Source organism: Corythoichthys intestinalis, chromosome 21 (assembly GCF_030265065.1).
Source record: "Corythoichthys intestinalis isolate RoL2023-P3 chromosome 21, ASM3026506v1, whole genome shotgun sequence".
NCBI lineage: Eukaryota > Metazoa > Chordata > Actinopteri > Syngnathiformes > Syngnathidae > Corythoichthys > Corythoichthys intestinalis.
Window position 1 is genome coordinate 11,542,028 of NC_080415.1, and position 18,748 is coordinate 11,560,775.

The window sequence follows — 18,748 nt, forward strand, 5'->3', positions numbered from 1 at the left end:
CCCCTGAGACATGCTGTTCTAAAAATAACTTTCAAATGCTTCACTCCCATTGGCTGGCTCACGCGCGTCACCGCTAAGGTTTTTCTTTGTTGCCCACCTCCGTTTTGCAAACCTGCAGACAAAAATGATTTTTGTTGCAACGTGTATTAGTCGCGACAGCTTGAGATCCAGTCCAGACGGCTTGGGGGTCCGGAACCGGACCGAGGTCCGCGGTTCCGTGACCTCTGATCTAGCCTATCAATCAATTAGGTTCATATTCATGAGAAAATGTTGCCCTGACCCACATTTACCCAGTCTGTTTGGTCTTATTAATGTCCCATCTCCAGCAAAAAGTGTATCTGCAGGTTATGCTGTTATGTCATCCCTACCAATGTTGAGACCAAACCTACGTCCTTGCTTTTTGGAACATAACAGGAAACATCTTAATTGTTCTGTTCCAATTTTCCCCCGTGAATACTCAAACTGTCAGAATTTTAAGTTGTTATTGTCAATCAAGTTCTCAAACTGCTTTCAACGACATCTCGAATCAAATTGGCAAGGTCATGCCTTTTGACAAGTTTTGATCTTCACTGTCACCATACATCGCTCATATCTCAAATGTTTGCTTACATATCAAAGCCAAAAAAGGTAAAAGCAGGACTCATATCTCGGGAAACTCAGTTGGGTAACATGTATGCAAAGGCACCACAGTAAATTGAAGTCGTGCCTCATCTCGATCGATTTAGAAATGTATTATTTTTTCAGATATTTCCATGTTAAATAGAAACAGGTGTATGCACAGGTCAACTGTACCTTCAACCATTCAGGAGAAGAGTGATGATTATTCTGCCTAGATGAACATTAACTGTAATGAATAATGTTTTAAACTGAGTGAAATTTGATCATTTTAAACAGTAGTGGTTGTCACTGAAGAAAAAGAAAACTCTTTCTTTCCACCCTTTCCAAGCGTGACCCTTCAGAACGGATCTCACAGCTAATAACCGCTGCTTTGTTTTTGCGCTGTGCACCTCAAAGCCCGCGAGCATCAAAACCTTATTAAGATGAATGATTGATAGCCCGCCAACAGTAGCGAGGACGTGCTTAACCCGCTCCGCTCTTGCTTTGAATCAAAGGGGGATGTGTTGTTAATTATCCGAGAGGTCTCTGATGGCCTTGGACGTTGCCGACACTTCGGTGGTCTATCAAAGAAGTTGATGCCAAGTCTTTATTGGCTTTGAGGGAGCCCACCTGCACTATATTAAAGAGATGCGCTATATCAAAGCTTATTGATTCAGACGAGAAATATCTTCAAAAAGATTCAGATTAAAGACCATGCAAATTGTGATTGTGTCACGTGACCAGTTGCCATCAAATGGCAGTGTTTAAATACTAGACGTGTATAACAGCAATTTCATGACAACACGACACGATATTGATTCTTTCATACAATATTTGCTGGTACTACAAAGTCTTCCACATTTCCATTTGTTTTGTTTTGATTCAAGATCCTTCGATCAATCATAGACTTCATAATGATATTGACGGGTCAGATTCGACCTTCACTACGGCACGCCTTCAAGTATGGGGCCATCCCACAATCAGCTTCAATTATTCATTGTCGGTCGCAGCGACACATACAGCGATCCAACGCCGGATTTAGGTTGAAAAAGTACTAAAGTTGTCCCACATACAAACAGGAAGGATTGTCTCAGGAGTGATTTATTCGAGGATTCAAGGTACCCTATTTTTCGGACTATTAAGTCGCAGTTTTTTATAGTTTGGCTGTGGGGGCGACTTATACTTCAGAGCGACTTATGTGTGAAATTATTAACAAATTATGATATCATTTGACATGTTATTTTGGTGTTTTGGAGTAACACTGATGGTTTGGTAAACTTGTTAGCATGTTCTTTATGTTATACTGCATTTTTTTTTTTTTTTAATTCTTTTTTTTTTTTTTTTTAATGCTATACTGTAGTTGTCTGAATAACTCTTAATAGCTATGTTACGTTAATATACCGGCCACGTTCTCATTCCGTTGTTCATGCATCATGTAACATTATCATACTGTACACTTATTCAGCATGTTTTCTCTATTTTTATTTTAAATTGCCATTCAAGATGACATATCTGTTCTGTGTTGGATTTCATCAGTAAATTTCCACCAAAAATGCGACTTACACTATACTCAGGTGCGACTTATATATGTTTTTTTCCTCTTCGTTGGGCATTTTATGGCTGGTATGACTTATACTCGGGTGCTACTTATAGTCCGAAAAATACGGTAATTATTATATTTTTTGTTTTTTCACAAGAATTTTCAACGTCAAAAAAGCTCTTCGTTGTAAGACTGCCTCAGCATTGTCTAACAGACTGGCATCATTCTTCGACATATTTACATAAAATAAATTCTAACTGCATGTTTTTTGTGCTTTTAACCAAGAATCGAGACTGTTTTACGTCCATATCTATAAAGAGTTCAGGGATTTAAGCATTTATTCACGAGAATTTTCACCGGAAAAGCTCTGTTTACATATGGCGGCCGCTTGAAAGGTGGAAAAGCGCTATATAAGTATAACACCATTTACCATTACACTGAATGACAGACTAGCATCATACTTCGACGTATTTACGTAAAATAAATGCTCACTGCACGTTTTTTTTTTTTTGCTTTTAACCAAGAATTGAGACTGTTTTACATCCATATTTAGAAAGCATTCAGGGATTTAAGCATTTATATTCGCAAGAATTTTCACCCGAAAAGCTCTGTTTACATATGGCGGCCGCCACAATGACTAACAGACTAGCATCGTACTTCGACATACTTACGTAAAATAAATGCTAACTGCAAGTTTTTTGTTGCTTTTAACCAATAATCGAGACTGTTTTGCCTCCATATCTATAAAGAATCCAGGGATTTAAGCATTTATTCACAAGAATTTTCAGTGAAAAAAGCTCTTTGTCTGTGATTCCTCTCGGTCAGATATCTGAATGCAAAGGATTCTTTTTTAACAAAATGGCATATAGACAAGTTTCCGAGGTACTTCCGCTTTACTTCCGCATTTCTGTTCGCGACTTCCGTTTTCCACGTTCCCTAACTAAAACAACAGTGGAGCTGGAGTGGCATCCCTCATCAAAATCCCTCAAAAATAGACAATTTGGAAATAACGCATCCATCTGCCATCATCACGAAATGGGAGGACAACATGTTCATGAAGGCAGATGTGGAACCAAGCCCGTGCCATAACATAGACCAGGTGTTTATGTAGCTATGTTGCCGCTGTGTTATTGAAGGTATGTTTTTCCTATCCCTGAATTTTCATGTGTCTGGTGCTCCAAAAATACTAAAGCTAAAATCTTGCGCATGAAACAACTTGTTGCCTTTGATTTTGTGATTACGGTGATAATTGTAATTATGATGTTTAATATTATTTACTACTAACTGTACTGCTGTGGCTGCAACACACTCTATCTGCTGCTAGCCCGTTGCTAATCAGTACTTGTAGGATGCCACAATTATGTGAACGCATAAATGCAAGTGTTACAAGTTTTTTGTTCGTTTGTTTACAGGTGGAAAACGCTGTTAGGTGTTGTAATTTTGCCTCATTTTGGTCTTTCAAGTGGCTGGCGTATCAATCTACACCTCATGTTTAGCTTCACAGATTGTTAGAATTTTGTCCATGAACGATCAGCAAAGCGATAAAAACAAACGCACGCTTCATCTACGTCGTGCTGAATCCATTTTTGGAGATTCCGTGGGTTCCTCTGGTTTTATTTTGCAGTTTTAACTTTGTCTACACACTGCTTACTTCAACTGCACTTCATGTTGTTCTGTCTAAACTAGAAGTCCATGGCAGAAAATGTCAAAGATGGCGCCTATTTTAGCTAAGGAAACTTGTCAATAGAAAACATGACGATTGTGATGTTGGTTTGATTGAGCTAAACTAAAATCAATATTTAGATTTTGAAGGATTAATTGTTACACCCCTGTTAAATAGATAATAAGTTATTTCCATTAAACCAATTCTTCTCAATTATTTTCTTACTCCCCCCCCCCCAGAAGGACGTAAACGTTTCGCGCACCCCCGCAAACTACGCCCCCACTACAAATAATATAAGTGGTCTATTAAATTATTATTATTATTATAAGTGCACCTCTGCATAACATTGTGTCATTTTTAATATTAAAGGGAAAGTAATAATCAACTTACAATAAAATATAACTTTATTAATATTGTTTTGTTTGTCGCAGAAAAGACTTAAAGCACATCAATTTGCCTGAAAAAAAAAAAAAAAGTCGCATCCAAACTGTAAAAATACACCCAAGGTACATTGTTTTGACCATTTGATAGTGACAAATAAAATTTAATAAAATCAATAAATAATAATAAATTCAAATTGACTAGCAACATTAACTCACGAGGACAATACGCCAAACAATTTGACTGAAAAAAAAACAAAAATTCATCGAACAAAACAAGCAGTGTCATTGGATAGAGGGACAGTTTTAATGTTTGCTGCAGGCAGTATCAGCTGCTTTGCTATTGTGTCGGGTTATTTTGCACTGAGCAACTTGGTATGCCACCTTATATGATGCTAACAGGACTCGCTGGTTTACTGATGTAACGCTGAAAAAGCGGGACAATTTTTGGCAATTTTCGCGACGTTTTCACAGAAAAAAAATCAAGCCGCTTATCAATGTGATTGGGGTCTAATGTCGTTAAGTGACGTCTTAATTGATTTGGCTTCTTACTGTACGCTGCAAACATTTTTAGACACAGTAAACAGTCTTTTCTTGTCTCCCAATGTATTAAAAGTCAAATCCAAAAGCCAAACTACATCCTCTTTGCCATATTTCCTCTTCTTAGCTTTTCATATCTCCAGTGCTCTTTGCTGTGCGCTCTTTTTTGGTTCAAAAATACTGCGCACTCTGAAAATGAGAGCGGCTCTGCCACCCACTGAGTGGATGACCAATGGCTAAAAAGTATGTTCTCCAAGGTCACATATGCCACCCCCGGCATTGCTCTGTGCCCCCCCAGGGGGGTGTGCCCTACTATTTGAGGAGTACTGCATTAAACACAGTTCATCTATTGCTCTGAGAGCTCTCCACTTCCCTGGAATCGTTACCAGTTAATCAAAGAGCACATAGGATTTTCTCTCATATTCGCAAATCATTAATAAGTAATAAACTTCTACATTTGAAAGTGCACCTGGCCATCTCTGCGGACATCCGGATCCACTTGGCACCAATTACATTAGAGTTATCTTTTAAACTGCATCCAATTATCATTTAACATTGATTCATTTATTCATTTTCCTTGCCGCTTTTCCTCATGAGGGTCGCGGAGGTGCTGGAGCCTATCCCAGCTAACTACGGGCAGACGGCAGGGTACAACCTGAACTGGTTGCCAGCCAGTTGTTCATTTAAAAAAGAAAACCTACTACAGTGGGGCAAATAAGTATTTAGTCAACCACTAATTGTGCAAGTTCTCCCACTTGAAAATTTTAGAGAGGTCTGTAATTGTCAACATGGGTAAACCTCAACCATGAGAGACAGAATGCGGAAAAAAAACAGAAAATCACATTGTTTGATTTTTAAAGAATTTATTTCCAAATTAGAGTGGAAAATAAGTATTTGGACACCTACAAACAAGCAAGATTTCTGGCTATCAAAGAGGTCTAACTTCTTCTAACGAGGTCTATTTGGACACCTACAAACAAGCAAGATTTCTGGCTATCAAAGAGGTCTAACTTCTTCTAACGAGGTCTAACGAGGCTCCACTCGTTACATGTATTAATGGCACCTGTTTTCACTCATTATCTGTATAAAAGACACGTGTCCACAATCTCAGTCAGTCACACTCCAAACTCCACTATGGCCAAGACCAAAGAGCTGTCGATGGACACCAGAGACAAAATTGTAGACCTGCACCAGGCTGGGAAGACTGAATCTGCAATCGGTAAAACGCTTGGTGTAAAGAAATCAACTGTCGGAGCAATTACTAGGAAATGGAAGACATACAAGACCACCGATAATCTCTCTCGATCTGGGGCTCCATACAAGATCTCACCCCGTGGCATCAAAATGATAACAAGAACGGTGAGCAAAAATCCCAGAACCACACGGGGGGACCTAGTGAATGACCTACAGAGAGCTGGGACCACAGTAACAAAGGCTACTATCAGTAACACAATGCGCCGCCAGGGACTCAAATTCTGCACTACCAGACATGTCCCCCTGCTGAAGCCAGTACAAGTCCAGGCCCGTCTGTGGTTCGCTAGAGAGCATTTGGATGATCCAGAAGAGGAGTGGGAGAATGTCTTATGGTCAGATGAAGCCAAAATAGAACTTTTTGGTAGAAACACAGGTTCTCGTGTTTGGAGGAGAAAGAATACTGAATTGCATCCGAAGAACACCATACGCACTTTGAAGCATGGGGGTGGAAACGTCATGCTTTGGGGCTATTTTTCTGCAAAGGGACCAGGACGACTGATCTGACTGAAAGGAAAGAATGAATGGGGCCATGTATCGAGAGATTTTGAGTGAAAATCTCCTTCCATCAGCAAGGGCATTGAAGATGAGACGTGGCTGGGTTTTTCAACATGACAATGATCCCAAACACACAACCAGGGCAACAAAGGAGTGGCTTTGTAAGAAGCATTTCAAGGTCCTGGAGTGGCCTAGCCAGTCTCCAGATCTCAACCCCATAAAAAATCTGTGGAGGGAGTTGAAAGTCTGTGTTGCCCAACGACAGCCCCAAAACATCACTGCTCTAGAGGAGATCTGCATGGAGGAATGGGCCAAAATACCAGCAACAGTGTGTGAAAAGCTTTTGAAGAGTTACAGAAAACTTTTGGCCTCCATTATTGCCAACAAAGGGTACATAACAAAGTATTGAGATGAACTATTGGTATTGACCAAATACTTATTTTCCACCATGATTTGCAAATAATTTTTTTATAAATCAAACAATGTGATTTTCTGTTTTTTTTTTTCCACATTCTGTCTCTCAAGGTTGAGGTTTACCCATGTTGACAATTACAGGCCTAATATTTTCATGTGGGAGAACTTGCACAATTAGTGGTTGACTAAATACTTATTTGCCCCACTGTACATACCTTGTAGTATTTCCTTGTAACAACAAAATCCTTGTCAGCCCTTCTGCATTCGGTAACTGTGATATTATTTGTAATTTCACCTCACTTTGGTCACTCAAGTGGCTGGTGTATCGATCTACACCTCATGTCAACACATTTTTTTCCACAAATGATCAACGAACTGATAAGAACAAACATACAATACTTTAGGTAGATCCTTGGTTTAAAGCACATTTTTAACTTATTGTCTGCAGCTGTTTTCGATTTAAGGCGTATGGCGAGGTAGCTCCACACTGGCGCTTTGAAGCTGGACACTGTTCAAAACTTTCCACTTCTAACCATACTAGTATATATAGGCGCTTCCAGGAGTTCACGGACAGCACAGAAAACCTAGGAGTCTCATCTACATCGTGCTGAATCCATTTTTGGAGATTCCGTTGGTTCCTCTGGTTTGATTTTGCAGTTTTAACTTTGCCAACACACTGCTTACTTAAACCGCACTTCATGTTTTTATGTCTAAACTGGAAATTTGGAGCAGAAATTATCAAAGATGGCGCCGCCCTTGTTTCGCTAAGGAAACTTGTCTATAATAGAGTCATGTGTTTATTGTTGCGACATCTCATTGGTGAAACTGGTAGAGCTGCTGTCGCCGTCTCTGGCAAAAAATAAAGTAAATGTGTAGAACAAAGAGGAAAAATATAAAGACTCTAGTTTATACGGTTTTAGCCCAAATTAGCGAAGTCAGAGTCGTGTTTTTTCTTCACAAATGTACTCAAGTAAAAGTAAAATGTTTTGTGTGGTAAAACTGCTCTAAGGAGTGCATTTTTCTCAAAAAATTACTAAAGCTAATATAACGGAGTAAATGTAACGTGTTACTAACTACCCACTAGAGGTGTGCATCAGCACTGCCCTCACGATTCGATTCGATTACGATTCGGAGGGCCACAATTCGATTCGATTAAGAGGGTGACGATTCGATTCGGTTCGATTCGGCAATGCATCGTGATGCATTAAAGCCTGGGTCAGACATTAAACAACTTTTTATTGGCTCTTGTGTCACTCCTGGTTGAAGTCAAATGAAAATACTTTCATATATATATATATATATATTAAAAAAAAAAAAAAACAGATCACAGCATTTAATTTGTGGTTTGAATGAGACCAGGGCTTTCTCTTTTTTTTATACACAGTAGCAGCCTTTCACACAGTGCAACATCTGAACTCCTGTGCAAAATCAGTAATAACAGTCACTGTATTTTAGTCACAACAACCCATCAATAAAAATATTCAAGTAAATATTAAAGAAAACGACTAATTGTAGTGCAGCAGCATCTTTATCGCAATATCACTCCAGGGATCAGTTCAGTTGCAAACAAAACATCAACTAAATTGCAATGTAGAACAAAAGTAAAATGTAGGCCTAGCCCACTATATATGTGCAATAGAGGTTAGATCGGGCCTAAAAAATCCAGCCCGACCTGACACGGCCCGCTTTTTTTTTTTTCTTTTGTTGGAGTGACGCGAAGAAGAAAAAAACGCAGCAGCAGCAATTTATTTTCATTTCTTTGAGATGGCAGAAAAAAACAAGTTTTCTTAATGTTTAAATTGTCTACATATTTTTATGATCATTATAAAAGCATTTACACAACGAAATAACGCTGGGAAAGTTTAATCTAAAAAAAAAAACTTTGGGTTTTGCAGACACACAGAGGAGAAGATTCAACACATTTCTGTTGCCTTTGTGTGCATAAATAAAAGTGTCCTTCTTAACGAATTCTCAGTTGGCAGAAAAAAAACGCAAGTTTTCTTAATGTTTAAATAGTCTACATATTTTTATGATCATTATAAAAGCATTTACACAACCAAATAACGCCGGGAAAGTTTAATATTAAAAAAAAAAAAAAAAAAAAAACATGCGGTTTTGCAGACACACAGAGGAGAAAATTTAAAAGGATGACATTTGTGTTGCCTTTGTGTGCATAAATAAAAGTGTCTTTCATAACGAATTCTCAGTTGGCAAAAAAACCGCACGTTTTCTTAATGTTTAAATAGTCTACATATTTTTATGATCATTATAAAAGCATTTACACAACGAAATAACAGTGGGAAAGTTTAATTTAAATTTTTTTTTTAAAAAACATGCGGGCCACGGCGTTCATGTGCGTGCACAAGCAAATGCACAATACAGAGAGCCTGCTCTCGGTTTTATCCCATTAAAAAAATTGTTTTTTTTTTTTTATAATTTATTAGTCCGGCGCGGCGGCCCGACCCGAACGTGAATGCTTAACATTTTGGGCCCGACCCGTAATCGGGTTCGGGCATAAGATCTAACCTCTAAGAGATAGGACATAACATAACAATGGTTGAAGCGGAGAAGGGAGGGAGCGAGAAAGACTATTGATGCACCTAAGACATTGAAAGCAGACATCTGAAGACATTTTGGCTTCTACGAGGTTGGTGGGAAACTTGACCAGAGTTATGCGGTGTGTAAAAAATGAAACATGAGAATAATAATACAAATGGGGAAACCAAATCCGTTGCATCACCGGAATTGCGCAGGGAAGATTTTTTAACGTACTTATATATATTAAAATGCGCTGAATCGATTCGGCTTGTTGCCCGCATCGAATCGAATCGTCCATGCCCCGCATAGGGATGCATCGCCGCATCGATTATTGTTGACACCACTACTACCCACCTCTGCTCATTGGTGGATACAAAAATGTTGAAAAACCTGAATTGTTAGAACAGGGAGTTGCTGCATGTACCTATTAGTATGTCTTTATAATGAACAAGGTGAGAACATAAGATAAATGAACTTAAAACGTTTAGCCTGGGGCTCGTAAGGGTTAATTTGTTCCGTTTGCCCCGCTTTACCCAGAAGTGTTCTCACATTTGCTTAGTTGGAATCGTTAACATTCATGAGGGAAGCGTGACTCGATTGGCCTACTGACGACTTATCCCCAATGCTGAACTTGTAAATATTTAATGAGTTGCTCTTGCATTGCGAACGTCAAGTCAAACGGCAGAGGAGAAAACGTCTCCAGATTGTAAAGTCATACTTGTGTAATCAATAATGTATCGTTTAGTGTTGTCGATGCAGGTTTGTAATGTGGCACAGTGACTTGTAGGTGTTGGCAAGGAATGACCAAATAAAACACTCAAGTGCTGCAACTTTACTTTTGGCCATGCATGTATGTCATGAAGAACAATTGGAAAATTGTCAATTAAAAATCTGGAAATAAAGAATTGCATTAAAGTGGGGAAAACCGTATTTGCTCAACGGAGTCACGCAGCGTGCAGCAAACACAATCCTGCCGATCAAGGATCAGCGACCCGTCACTCGGCTCGTCTGTCACTTGTGTAGACGTGTTGCAATGGAGTGGTGATTACCGCCATGACACCAGGGGCAGGATTAAGGCGGATTACATGCAACACACTCCCACAGACACAGATACAAATGATGCCTTCAGTGTTCAAATCCTTTTTTACTGTACTTAAATTGATTTTTCAGGTATCAGTCCTTGACTGGAGTATTTATTCATTTGAAAATATTTTTTGTTGTCGCACTCACTACTGTATATTTGAAAATTTAATTCTGTATATTGTGTTTCTTTTCATTCTCTCTGGATAAAAGCACCAACGGGAAAAAGTTGTAATTAGGGTTAGGGTGTTGAACCGATATCATTTTTTGGGTCCTGATAACGATTCTGACAATCAGCAATAGGTATCGATGCCGAAACTGTACCAATACCAGCTTTTTTGACTTTTTTTTTTCTTTTAATGCCACCCTCCCGCTTCAAATGGATTGGATGTCTACGCGTGTTAAACTAATTAGTGGGAGAGTACATCTTGGCCAGAGGAAGAATTTTATAACCCTCATTGGCTGCTTTTGACAGAGCTAGAGATCCAATCAATTTGAAGTGGCGAACAAACGTTCATTCGCTGCCACTCTCCACTTAAAACGGATTGGATGTCTACAAGTGATAAACTCACTGAAGTACACAGCAGAATGATGATTGGATTCCATACAACTGGACTTCTATCATCACCATGGCAAGTGCATCAAGTGCTCCTTTGTTTACGGCGGTGTGCCTAGGTGGCATTTGTAATCCGGCTCGAAGGACTATTAAAATACAAATCCTTAAAATGACATTTATGAATATGACTCAAAATCAGGAGAGAAGGAACTCAACTTTTTGTGAAATGGAGTGGAAACGGGAGGGAACAATACCATGCAATATTAGAGTATAAAATACAGTTTCCAAGATCGTTCTAAACCTAAACGTCCCATCCCTTCTTTTTTATTAGGGTTGGCCCTAGCAACAGATAAGCCTCTTGCCCTAATAGGGAATTGGGGAAGCAAGCTGGTGACTCCCTGTAAACTTGTCTAAGTATTGTGAGCTAAAGCATCATTAAAGTGCCTATGACAGCAAAGAGCATGTTTATTTCAGATTTCACATGGTATTTTATGCTCCTGAATGAAATGGACCGCTTGGATGTGTGTGAAGGCGATCGATTTATTTATTCAATTTCTTTGAATCCTGCGCCATGAAAATGAGTGACTTCCTGGACTGAGGAAGAATGCCAATGTGACGTCAGCCGGGTCACCATCTCACAATACAGCCATGACTATATAGCATGCAGATGGTCTGCGGATTCATCTGATTTTGCAAAATAATTCGTTTATTTTTCACATCACGCCAGCCCAATGTGCTGCAGGCTTTTGTTGCTGCACCAGTGAGAGGCGTGTGAGCCTTTTTGGGTTTCAAAAAGTTCATTCATTCATTCATTCATTTTTAACCGCGGAAAATGGCCCAAACAAGTCCGACAATTGGATCGACGAGTAAGTGAGTAAACTACGTGTTTTCTATTATGTCAAATACTTGGATAATGGCACACGTTTTAATAAGGAGGTGGCTTGCATTTTGTGGGTAACAATGCTCCCTGTCGACCGAAAAGGCCACTCAGCCGACGAACGGCAGCTTGTCACACACCATGTTCACTTCAACCCCCTCGGTCCTTTTCATGTGGCCGCCAATAAACCACTATCTTCGGCTTGGGCTCAGGCAGCCCCTTGCTCCGACGTCGGCTGGTTCGTCCACCGAGAATGGGCTATTTTTGGCGTTCATTCACCTCTCTCCCCACTCCGCCTGCCCGCTGGAGCCGCAGCACAGCGACGAGCTGTAATTTGCTCGCCGCTGAGGGCTGGCTGATCGATGAAGACAATCAAGCCTGCCGCTATACGTGGGATGAGTCGGGGTAGTTTTGTGTGATTTTTTTTTTTTTTTTCGAAAGGCGAGAATAAGACTTGAAAAAGCTGCTCGCTTTGAGTTAGCATGTCGGCTAGCTATCACGCCTCTTATTTGTTTACACTCTTCTCTGTCTCTGAAGCCGGGGCAGGGAAATGACAGAAGTCGGACTAACTCCGGTGGCATAAAATACCGTTCGGCAGAGGAAGAAGTCGGCAGTTTTGACCATTATGCAGTAATTTTGCCCTGTCGTACTGTATAAATGCATTTTTAATATTTCATATTCCATTTACCACAAGACTGTTATTTGTCATGGCCATACAATTTATTAAGCAATTGGGGGAAAAAAATTCTGTAAAAATATTGGAGTAGAGTGATTGAAACATGACATTTTGCTGCTCCCTCAATGGGCTGAATTCTAATGAATTCAGATGAAATTGTTACCCTGCTGATGTCATCATCCAGCTAGGGATGCTCGGGCGCTATAATGACAGGCGGGGCTAAACGGCAGATTAAAAGACTCATTTTTCGTCATCTGCAGTTTGCCAAATTGTTTTATATAGTCGAATCGTCTCAAAATATGATTCTAATTCACATAATAATGCTATTTAAGATTATTTTATGCTGTCACAGGCACTTTTTAATTCAACAAGCAAAGTATACATATTGTTATGTACTTTGGACAACTGCGCAGCATTACATTTGCCGCTATCATGCCAAACAAAAGTAGTGTAAAATGAGGGTAAAAAAGACAATATTCTGTCTACACAGGAAGTAGGGTGCCAACATGGCCACTCCCAGGGGAAACTCTGCACCTTCTCCTCGGACACAGCTCTTTCTTATCCTCCTCATCACATCCCCGGTACCTCTGCTCGCCCGGCCGCTCCTGCTTCACTCGTCCATCAATGTGGCAGTGGTGTTCAGCGGCTCCAGCTACCAGAGAGAGGTGCGCGGTCGGCTGAGTGGCGAGAACTTTGTGGACCTGCCCGTTGTGGTCACGCCTGTGACCGTCCTGGTCAACGACACCAACCCTCGTGACCTACTCACCCGCCTCTGTGACACAATGGCAACAGAGAAGCTGCATGGGGTCGTCTTTGAGGATGATGTTGGATCAGGTGCCAGCTCACAGGTGAGGCTTGAAATTTTCCTGATGTTTGGTTGAGTTCTTAAGAATCCTTTTTTTCATGGCGAGTTGTCGGACTCCAAATACTCCGCCAATAGAAAATAATAGAAAATTAAATGGTTGGGAGAAAAAAGCAGTAGCTATTCAAGAATCAACATGCTTTGTTTGTATACTTTGCATGACTTATCAATGTCCATTCGTGACAGGCTGGCTGATTAAAGATAAAATCAAGGGGGATTTGGCTCAATATTGGTGGTCACATACCAATTTCAAGAGTCAACAAACTTTTCACTACTCTGCACGCACCATACGCACAATTAGGACAACTTGCCATTTAGGCTCACCTTTCAGTCTAGTCAAGTTCAAATTTGGTTCCAATTGGAGTTCTCAGAGTTGTGTGTTTTTGATAAACCTGTGAAAATAGAAGCAATGACCCTTAAATGGTTCTTTTAAAACAAGATGACAATCTGCCCTTGGTTTTTATCTGTGGGGTTAGAAAATAGAAAAGTGGAAGACAGAGAAAAAGATGGAAAGCACTAGTGTAGGGACAGTAAGAGAAAAAAAATAGAAGTAGAGAGGTTTGTGTCAGAAGTCAGAAATGAGAATTATGCAGAACTACAGCTGTCTAGCAGTTTGAAGAGATGAAGACCAATAAAAAAATACTGTTGGTGATAGAACATGAAATATGATGTCGAAACCTCAGTGAAATTGACCCCCCCCCCATCATGGGTACTACTTGATGTCTTGCTCGCTACCAGGTCATGTTGAATAAGGCCCTATTTGAAAAAAGGGGACGTTAAACCGAGGCTTATTGGACCTTTTAGTTTTCAAATGTGTTTGTGTGTCATTGCGCAGTCCAGCTGCAGGGAATTGTATTAATATACATGGGTACTTTTATTTCCAATACAAAAACTCCAACACACACTGTGGGTGAAATAGAATGCTGTCTTTGTAGTAGCCTAGTAGTAGTATGTAAACTATCCAGCATGCGTGTGTACTGCAATTGTGCACACCTTGTATGGAGAAAACACGTGTGCATGACAAATTTGGACCCAAACGGCTATTTTTGGATGGGAAAAACTGAAAAAGATCCTCAGCAACCCCTGCTGTGAGTTACCTCCAGCACCCATGTTATTCAGATATCAACAATTCTTTTATAGGTCAATCTGAGGTCAACCAGCCTACCATTTTGATTAAAAATGGCTAAAATTGTGTCAATCGTTTGTGCCACGTTTGCGCTGGTTTGTGCTCCTATTGTTTTTGAGATACTGACATTCAATTTCGAGTAATGACGCCACGCAGCCCCCATTTATTGCAAAATGGACTTGAAATGGTGCCATTCGTTTATGCTATGTTTATGTTTGTGTTGTAAAATTTTTCGTTTGCGCTGATGTTTTTTAGATACTGAGAGATGTTAATTTCGAGTGATGACATCACGCAGCACCCCGTTTATTGCAAAATGGACCCGAAATGGTCTCATTCGTTTATGGTATGTTTGTGGTGTAAAAATTTTTGTTTGTGCTGCTATCGTTTTATAGATATTGATATATTAATTTTGGGTGATGATGTCAATCGCAGCACTTCCATTGCGGCTGACGAAGCATACCGACTCTCTCAGTAACAGAAGGGTGTCCCAAAAACCAGCGCAAATGAATGGCACCGCTTCGGATCCCTTTTGCAGTAAATGGGGGGCTTGATATATTAATTCAGAGTAATAACGTGACTCACACCTATAACAATTTTTTAATACAGGTAGTCCCCGGGTTACGACGTACTTCACTTACGCGATTTTCGGCTTCAGGATGCCGTCTCGTCCACCATTTTGTCTCCAGTCTTTTTTTTTTTTTTAGTCACACAAACAGTACTTAATTGTACCTCACACTATCTTATTTTTTTACTTTACTAACATGACTTGTTCTGTCCTCACAAAATGTGAAGTTGTTCATCTTGACAGGCAGCAAACAAAGCAATTGTACTTTTTGATGCTTTTTACTTCACTTTTAAAAATTTGTAAAGCTGTAACACACAGATGTACATGGCTGTTCAAAACAACACACATTTTAACAATAAAACACTCGACACAAAGCGATTGGTGTTCAAATGTCCATCTAAATGTCAATATCTAAATTTAGTAGATTAAATTAGCCCATTATGCATCACAAAAGTCTGCTAGCTTAAATGCTACGAATGCTAACGTATGTATAATTCTCATAGCAAATCGCTCACATCTAATTCCAATAACTGTAGTTCTAAACTTAATTACAAATGCATACACAAACATATGCAGTATTAGCTGAAGCAACTTACAGCCTTATGTTGGCCAAACTAGAGCACGGCTATCCTTTATCCATGTACGACGTCTGAGTGCTCTTGTATGGAAGCATTATTTAATGACTGTCCATACCCAACGCTGCCACCAGAGGGCAGTGTATCCTCCACCGTTAAACAAAATACAATACTTTTGACCTTTTTAGATAAGTTATTTCGGAATTTTTAAAGAGTTAATTCCGATTTACGCGGAAATTCGGGTTACGTCACTAGTGTACGAACTAGTGCTGCAACGATTAATCGATTAACTCGAGTAATCGATTAGAAAAAAAGATTCGAATTAAATTTTGCTGCTTCGAGTATTCATTTGATTAAAGTGGCGTTGTAATGGTTTATTTTGAAAGTGTTTGCATTTATTTTTATTGATTTGGGTGGATTCACTGCCCTCTGGTCTTCCTCATTTCACAAGAGTGATTCCATCTGCTCCCTGTTAAGACCAACATGAGCTAAGTTTTTGTTTGAGCTAATGTTTTTTTTAAATGCATTCTTAATTTAAAGGTATATTTAGCAGTTTTTTTGGTGGGAATATGTGACTGAACCATTTGTTAAGAACATTGTAAAAAAAAAAAAAAAAAAAAAAAGCATTTAAGCTAGCAGACTTTTGCTAAGCAAGTTAACCAATTGTTCTTTTGTTGTACATACATCCTCATTTATTTTTTTGTACTGTTTGAGGCTGAGCTCAGGTATTTTAATTTTTCATGTTCCTTAACCGATTACTCAATTATTCAAACTAAGTAGTTCATCGATTAATCGACTACTAAAATAATCGATAGCTGCAGCCCTTGTATAAACGGAACTTGTTTGTAATCCGGGGACTAGTTGTATCTCTAAAACAATGGCAGCACAAACAAATTTTTCAGCACAAACGAACGCAAACGTAGCACAAACGAATGACATAATTTTTTCTATAAATTTGCGTCTTATGAGTGGCCAACTTCACGGAGGTGATGTCGAAGGGTGAGAAAAACATCATAGGTTTTCCATCAACGTACCAATTCGGAAAAAAAGTATCATTACAAACCTAGCTAAAATTTGAGTAAGGTGATTTAAACCCTTTCAATCGCGGCAACGGTGCCTTTGTCAGCTCCTTTCATCATTGTTAAATCCTGTGAAATGAAATCCTCTAAACGTCCTCTTTACCATCTGTTTTACTGAAATGCGAACTGTCCCTTTCACCACCTTTTACTGGTAACGTTTGTCATCAATCAGCTGGTAGGAGCCATTTTTATAGCGAGTGGATGATGGTGGCATTGAGGGAATTGATCCACGGCTGAGATTCATTGACACAATTTAGAATGAAATTTTGTCTGTGGTCTTCAGGTGGCTGAGGTAGCACAAATTCTTGATTTCCTGTCAACGCAGACAGCGCTGCCGATCGTGGGCATCAGTGGCGGCTCGGCTGTGGTCATCCCCTATAAGGTAGGCTTGCACGCTTGAGCTGCTTATTGTGCCATAGTGTCGACTGAATTTCAGTCCATTTTCCCTTTTCCCCTAGACTAGTCACATCTTACTTCATTAAACTGCACACAGGTTTCAAATAGGGGTGTGATAATACAGTGGGGCAAATAAGTATTTAGTCAACCACCAATTGTGCAAGTTCTCTTGAAAAGATTAGAGAGGCCTGTAATTGTCAACATGCGTAAACCTCAACCATGAAAGACAGAATGTGGGGAAAAAAATCACATTGTTTGATTTTTAAAGATATTATTTCCAAATTAGAGTGGAAAATAAGTATTTGGTCACCTACAAACAAGCAAGATTTCTGGCTGTCAAAGAGGTCTAACTTCTTCTAATGAAGTCTAACGAGGTCTAATGAGGTTCCACTCGTTACCTGTATTAATGGCACCTGTTTTAACTCATTATCGGTATAAAAGACCCCTGTCCACAACTCAGTCAGTCACACTCCAAACTCCACCATGGCCAAGACCAAAGAGCTGTCGAAGAACACCAGAGACAAACTTGTAGACCTGCACCAGGCTGGGAAGACTGAATCTGCAATAGGTAAAACATTTGGTGTTAAGAAATCAACTGTGGGAGCAATTATTAGAAAATGGAAGACATACTGATAATCTCCCTCGATCTGGGGCTCCACGCAAGATCTCACCCCGTGGCGTCAAAATGATAACAAGAACGGTAAGCAAAAATCCCAGAACCACCTGGGGGGACCTAGTGAATGACCTACAGAGATCTGGGACCACAGTAACAAAGGCTATTATCAGTAACATAATGCACCGCCAGGGACTCAAATCCTGCACTGCCAGACGTGTCACCCAGCTGAAGCCAGTACACGTCCAGGCCCGTCTGCGGTTCGCTAGAGAGCATTTGGATGATCCAGAAGAGGACTGGGAAAATGTGTTATGGTCAGATGAAACCAAAATAGAACTTTTTGGTAGAAACACAGGTTCTCGTGTTTGGAGGAGAAAGAATACCATTCCCACTGTGAAGCATAGGGGTGGAAACATCATGCTTTTGGGGTGTTTTTCTGCAAAGGGACCAGGACGACTGATCTGTGTAAAGGAAAGAATGAATGGGGCCATGTATCGAGAGATTTTAAGTGAAAATCTCCTTCCATCAGCAAGGACATTGAAGATGAGACGTGACTGCGTCTTTCAGCATGACAATGATCCCAAACACACAGCCAGGGCAACAAAGGAGTGGCTTTGTAAGAAGCATTTCAAGGTACTCGAGAGGCCTAGCCAGTCTCCAGATCTCAACCCCATAGAAAATCTGTGGAGGGAGTTGAAAGTCCGTGTTGACCAACGACAGCCCCAAAACATCACTGCTCTAGAGGAGATCTGAATGGAGGAATGGGCCAAAATACCAGCAACAGTGTGTGAAAAGCTTGTGAAGAGTTAAAGAAAACGTTTGGCCTCCGTTATTGCCAACAAAGGGTACTGTACATAACAAAGTATTGAGATGAACTTTTGGTATTGACCAAATACCTATGTTCCACCATGATTTGCAAATA

General features: G+C 39.9%; 1 protein-coding gene across 10 annotated transcripts in view; it reads left to right on the forward strand.

Moving 5' to 3' along the window:
• Positions 1 to 18,748, forward strand: part of LOC130909208 (glutamate receptor ionotropic, NMDA 2C-like) — a 164,628-nt gene that overhangs the window by 57,701 nt on the left and 88,179 nt on the right. For 7 of the 10 annotated variants that reach the window (XM_057825396.1, XM_057825395.1, XM_057825397.1 and 4 more), the window contains 2 exons: positions 13,101 to 13,458; positions 17,101 to 17,199. In XM_057825396.1, coding sequence (XP_057681379.1) covers positions 13,117 to 13,458; positions 17,101 to 17,199 — 441 coding nt within the window. In that variant the 5' untranslated portion in view covers positions 13,101 to 13,116. Of the gene's footprint in view, positions 1 to 1,394; positions 1,716 to 1,980; positions 3,274 to 13,100; positions 13,459 to 17,100; positions 17,200 to 18,748 lie in introns of those variants that run through there. The other 3 variants (XM_057825394.1, XM_057825404.1, XM_057825401.1) reach the window with 3 other exon arrangements.